The sequence below is a fragment of the Tilletiopsis washingtonensis genome (assembly GCF_003144115.1).
Source record: "Tilletiopsis washingtonensis strain MCA 4186 unplaced genomic scaffold FA09scaffold_20, whole genome shotgun sequence".
Lineage (NCBI taxonomy): Eukaryota > Fungi > Basidiomycota > Exobasidiomycetes > Entylomatales > Tilletiopsis > Tilletiopsis washingtonensis.
The window spans coordinates 111,782-116,834 of NW_020312017.1; the positions used below are offsets into that span (position 1 = coordinate 111,782).

The window sequence follows — 5,053 nt, forward strand, 5'->3', positions numbered from 1 at the left end:
GCTCAAATACCACGATTGCCCCCTCCTTCGCCGCTCTATCACTCCTGCGCCGGCTCCTTTGCGCCCTGCCGTGTCAGACGCGCCGGCTGCTCGCAGCTCAGATCGGGGCCAAGCGGATGGTCAATTCTATGTCTCGCCCCTTGCATCCCCCATCACCTGCGGCTTCTCCATGCCCGCGTCCCGGCCGTCAAGCGCGCGCACGACTGCCTCGTGGCCGTCTGCAGGCCGACGACGTCGCTTTCTGCTCTCGCTTCAAAGGTTCTTGATCACTGCGGCGGATCGGCGCAGGTCAGCCGCGCAGTCCTTGCACGCTGCACTTTGCCAGCCACTCACCGGCAGCCGTGAACTCCTTGGTTCCGAGCTTTCCGCCCAGGTCGCCCGTCCGGTCGCCGCTGGCAATCGTCTTGAAGATGGCCTTCTCGATCTTGTCGGCGTGCTCAAAGAGACGCATGTGGCGCAGCATCATGATGCTCGAGAGCAGCAGCGCCGTGGGGTTGGCCTTGTTCTGCCCGGCAATGTCCGGACCCGAGCCGTGCACCGCCTCGAAGATGGACGCATCCTTGCCGATGTTGCCCGAGGGCGTCAGGCCGAGACCGCCAATCAGACCGGCACACATGTCGGAGAGAATGTCACCTGGTCAAGGACGAGAGGCGTCAGTTGCGATGCGAGCAGCGTCTCCTAGTAGCCGTCGGGCCGGCAAGCACACATTGCCGGCTCATCTGTGCGTCTCGCCGCCTCCCTCCGCGCTGCCGTCGTCCACTCACCGTACAGGTTGGGCATGACCATGACGCGGTCGGCGTACGGGCTGGGGTCCTGCACGATGCGCAGGCACGCGCGGTCCAGCAGGTCCTCGTCGTAGGTGATGTGCGGGTACTCCTTGGCCACCTGGCGACAGGCGTGCAGGAACATGCCGTCCGACATCTTCCTGCGGGGCGCGGGAGATAGGGGTCAGCAAGGTGCGCAGAGGAGAAGAAAATGCGGGCACGCCTGCTGCGCAGGGCACGGGAGGCCTTCGAAGCAAGTGCGCAAGAGACACGTCACGCAGCACACGCAGCAGCGCCCTTTTCTCGCAGCGCTGCACTCCTCTTCACGCACATGATGTTGGCCTTGTGCACGGCCGTGACGCGATTCCGGCCGTTCTGCTCGGCGTGGTGGAAGGCGTAGCGCGCGACGCGCTCGGAGGCCTCGAGGGTGATGAGCTTGATGCTCTGCACGACGCCGTCGATGACCTCGTGCTCGATGCCCGAGTACTCGCCCTCGGTGTTCTCGCGAATGAGCACCGTGTCGACGTTGTCGTAGGGCGTCTTGTAGCCCTCGAGCGACTTGCAGGGGCGCACGTTGGCGAAGAGGGAGAAGGTGCGGCGCAGCGTCAGGTTGAGCGAGACGTGGCCCTTGCCGATGGGCGTGGCGAGCGGGCCTGCCGAGGGGAGTAAGCGGATGCAGCGAGCGGAGAGAAGATGCGCGGCATGCGGCTGCCAGGCGCAGACGCAGCGACGCCTGTGCGCCACATGCCTGCGCGGCACAGCACTTGCCGCTGCTCGCCGCCATCGCACACTCACCCTTGAGCGCGACGGTGTTCTTCTTGATGCTCTCGATGGCCTCGTCGGGAATGACCTGCTTGCCCTGCTTGTTGATGAAGGGCGCCACACTGACGTTCTCCCACACGATGGGCACCTTTGCCGCCTTGTAGATCTCGTCGACGGCCTCGCTGATCTCGATGCCGATGCCGTCGCCGCGGATGAAGGAGACGGTGTACTTGCCGTTCACGGGCTCCTTTGCGAAGGCCGACGTGGGCGCCGAGGTGAGGGGCATGGAGGCCATGCTGCGCACGCGCATGGCGGGCACGCGCAGCGCCATGCGCGGCGCAGAGGACCGGAGAGCGGGGACGAGCATGATGAGCAGGAGGGAGGGTGAGGGGCGAGAAGGAAGCGGGAGCGGCGCGGCCTGATGCTCTGGCGGCGGTGCGCGGCGGCGCGGCGCCGACGACGCCCGAGCTCGCAGCCCAGCGCGGCGCGGCGCAGCGTGCAAGGCAGCGCAAGAGGCACGCCGGCAGAGGCAGATCCTTCGCGCGCGGCAGGCACGGGCGCAGCAGCGCGGCGGCTCCTCTCCTCTGCGCCTTCGCGCGCCGGCCGAGCCTCGTCTCGCAGCACCCAGCATCAGCACCAGGTGCAGCATCTCTCGTGCGGGCGAAGATCGAGCTCGCGCCGGCACCCGGTGCGGCATGCCCCCGCCGAGCCGCCGGCCGCGATCCCCGCATCGTCTCATGTCTGCAGCAGCGGAGAGAGAGAGAGAGAGAGAGAGCATTGCAGGGCAGGCGTCAAAACGCAAAGGCATGCTGCACGCTGCTCTGCCGCTCGCGCTGCGGGGCGGACGAGGTGCCAGCGAGAGAGCGCGGCACGGGTGCAAGACAGCCACACGTCGAGCGGGCGGCGCCGGGAAGCGCGCAAGAAGGCGCGCTTGTGCTGCAGCACTGCGAACATCTCGCGGCGCGCGCTGGCAGCTCGCCGTGCTTTCCCCGGGCGCGGCGTGGCCGGACCGCACCCCGGCCTGCGGCATGCGGCATGCGGCCTCTGCTGGCGGAGCTGCGGCCGCTGCATGCAGCAGAGTGCAGCAGCAGCACACCTCGATGGGCAGCGGGCAGCTCAGCGGGCAGGGGGGCCAGCAGCCAGGGCCGAGACGGCAGGAAGAAAGCACAGCAGGCGGCAAGCCACGCGCGGCAAAAGGAGAGGTGCGCCCGCCGCGCCGAACCCGGACCGTGCCGAGCGAGGCGCTGGCTCTCGTGCGCAGGCGCGCAGGAAGAAAGCGCCTGCTGCTGCTGCGTCTGCGCAGCACATGCACCTCCAGACATCGGCAGCGCGTGTCAGAAGCGGGCACAGAGACACGGAGCGGGCGCCGAGGGAATAACGGCTGCTGCTGTGGGGCAGAGGGCGATGAGTTGACTTGCGGCGAGAGAGACAAGACGGCGGCAGGGCCTGCGTCTGCGAGAGCGCGAGACCGGCCGAGAGGCGGCGAAGGGGCGCCGAGGGCGCCGCCAGGGCGCGTGCCGTCGCTGCCGCCGTGCCTGTGCCTCGAGCAAAGGCGCAGCAGCGCCTCAGGCGGCGCCGCGGCGGCGCCCGCGAGAGATCGTGCTGGCGCCTGCGGCGCGCGCGCTGGCCTTGCTCGTCGTCGTCGGTCGGTGCTTCTCACCTCCTCCCACCATCCATCCCCTCGCCTTCACCATGTCGCTCCGCTCCCTCGCCCCCGCCCTCCGCGCCACGGCCGCCGCGCGTCCCTCGGCGCTGGCGCTGCCCGCCGTCGCGCGCGCCGCGTCGACGCTGACCAGCGGCACGCCGCGCATCCCCACGCACAAGGGCCCGACCAAGGTGAGCGGAGAGAGAGAGAGAGAGGCGCAAGTGAAACGAGTTGCTGATGTTCGTCTGGTGTGCCGCAGTACGGCGGTGAGACTCGTGTCGACGAAAGAGGCAGGCGCGGCTGGCTGACTCTTGCGCACCCTCTCCTTGGCGCTCAGGCGTCTACACGGTGCGTGCCTCTCTCTCTCTGCTCCCCCGTCCCCTGCTCACTCTTGCTCCCGCAGGTGACGCTCATTCCCGGCGACGGCATTGGCGCCGAGATTGCGGGCGCCGTCAAGGAGGTGTTTGAGGTGCTCAACGTGCCCGTCGAGTGGGAGCAGTTCAACGTCTCGGGCGAGACGCACGGCAGCGAGTCGCTCTTCAAGGAGGCCATGGAGAGTCTGCGGCGGAACAAGGTCGGACTGAAGGGTGCGTCTGCACACACACAGCGTCCAGTGCTTCTTCTGCAGTGTAGCTGATGCAAGGGCGGCTCGGTGTGGTCTTGCCAGGCATCCTCTTCACCCCCATCGACACGGCCGCGCACAACTCGTGGAACGTCGCCATGCGCCAGCAGCTCGACATCTACGCGTCGCTGGTGATCTGCAAGAGCCTGCCCGGCTACCCCACGCGCCACAAGGACGTCGACTTTGCCATCATCCGCGAGAACACCGAGGGCGAGTACTCGGGCCTCGAGCACCAGGTGAGTCTGTGCGAAAGTAGACTTGCGCCGGAGCAGAGTCTACTGCGGCCGGCGGCGCGGAGAGACCAAGGCCAGCGACGGCGGCGCATGGAGCTGCCGTGCTGCGCGCAAGCAGCTTTTGAGAGCCAACGCTGACCTCTCTCTCCCTCTCTCCGCTACGCCCAGTCCTACCCCGGCGTCGTCGAGTCGCTCAAGGTCTCGACGCGCGCCTCTGCCGAGCGCATCTCGCGCTTCGCCTTTGACTTTGCGCTCAAGAACGGACGCAAGCGCGTCACGTGCGTGCACAAGGCCAACATCATGAAGCTGGGCGACGGCCTCTTCCTCAACACGTTCCGCGAGGTGGCAAAGGAGTACGAGAGCAGTGGCATTGCGTACGGCGACATGATTGTCGACAACACGTGAGTGGGACAGGGCAGGCCAGGCGCAGTGCGGCGGAGAGAGGGCAGCTGTGAAGTGCGGCAGAAGCTGACCGCGACCCCACCTCCTCCCTCCGCACTTTGACTTGCTTCTTCCTTTTTTGCCCGCACCAAGCTCGATGCAACTAGTCTCGCGCCCCCAGCAGTTCGACGTCATGGTCATGCCGAACCTGTACGGCAACATCGTGTCGAACATTGGCGCTGCGCTTGTGGGTGGGCCCGGCACCGTGCCCGGCTGCAACATTGGCCGCGAGTACGCCCTGTACGAGCCTGGCTGCCGTCACGTGGCCAAGGACATCATGGGCAAAGGCACGGCAAACCCGGCTGCCATGCTGCTCTCGTCGTGAGTAACAGACGGGCACATGAAGAGAGGACGGCGTGCGCATGCCTGGGGCGCATGGGCTGACTCGGATCGCTGCCACAGCACCATGATGCTGCGTCACCTCGGCCTCGACTCGCACGCCAACCAGATCGCGGAGAGCGTGTACAAGGTGATCCAGGAGGGCAAGGTGCGGACGGCCGACATGGGCGGTGAGTGTTGCGAGCGAGAGCGAGCGTAGGGAAAGAGCGGCGGAGCGATGCAGCATGTGTGCTCGGGATGCGGATGG

The 5,053-nt window shown here is 67.3% G+C and overlaps 2 protein-coding genes across 2 annotated transcripts in view; one reads left to right on the forward strand and one right to left on the reverse strand.

The window, feature by feature from the left end:
• Positions 1 to 105: 105 nt before the first annotated feature.
• FA09DRAFT_311460 (putative IDH2-isocitrate dehydrogenase subunit 2, mitochondrial) lies at positions 106 to 1,910 on the reverse strand. The gene is made up of 5 exons (XM_025740664.1): positions 1,560 to 1,910; positions 1,096 to 1,417; positions 765 to 925; positions 334 to 633; positions 106 to 269 (listed from the first exon to the last, which is right to left on the reverse strand). Exons 1-5 carry the CDS (start codon positions 1,891 to 1,893, stop codon positions 253 to 255), a joined length of 1,134 nt encoding a protein of 377 aa, XP_025596061.1. The 5' UTR covers positions 1,894 to 1,910; the 3' UTR covers positions 106 to 252.
• A 1,308-nt stretch (positions 1,911 to 3,218) lies between these two features.
• Positions 3,219 to 5,053, forward strand: part of FA09DRAFT_362465 (putative IDH1-isocitrate dehydrogenase [NAD] subunit 1, mitochondrial) — a gene marked incomplete at its 5' end in the record, with an annotated part of 2,443 nt that continues 608 nt past the window's right edge. The window contains 8 exons of the mRNA XM_025745476.1: positions 3,219 to 3,362; positions 3,431 to 3,437; positions 3,509 to 3,519; positions 3,575 to 3,758; positions 3,839 to 4,029; positions 4,195 to 4,427; positions 4,561 to 4,788; positions 4,870 to 4,976. Of these exons, the coding sequence (XP_025596062.1) occupies positions 3,219 to 3,362; positions 3,431 to 3,437; positions 3,509 to 3,519; positions 3,575 to 3,758; positions 3,839 to 4,029; positions 4,195 to 4,427; positions 4,561 to 4,788; positions 4,870 to 4,976 (1,105 nt within the window). The remainder of the gene's footprint in view (positions 3,363 to 3,430; positions 3,438 to 3,508; positions 3,520 to 3,574; positions 3,759 to 3,838; positions 4,030 to 4,194; positions 4,428 to 4,560; positions 4,789 to 4,869; positions 4,977 to 5,053) is intronic.

Coding starts and splice junctions, on each gene's coding strand:
- FA09DRAFT_311460 (XM_025740664.1), bottom strand. CDS start 1,893: ATGCTCGTCCCCGCTCTCCGGTCCTCTGCGCCGCGCATGGCGCTGCGC. Junction 1,418..1,559: donor GAACACCGTCGCGCTCAAGG/GTGAGTGTGCGA, acceptor TCCCCTCGGCAG/GCCCGCTCGCCACGCCCATC. Junction 634..764: donor GGTCATGCCCAACCTGTACG/GTGAGTGGACGA, acceptor GTCCTTGACCAG/GTGACATTCTCTCCGACATG.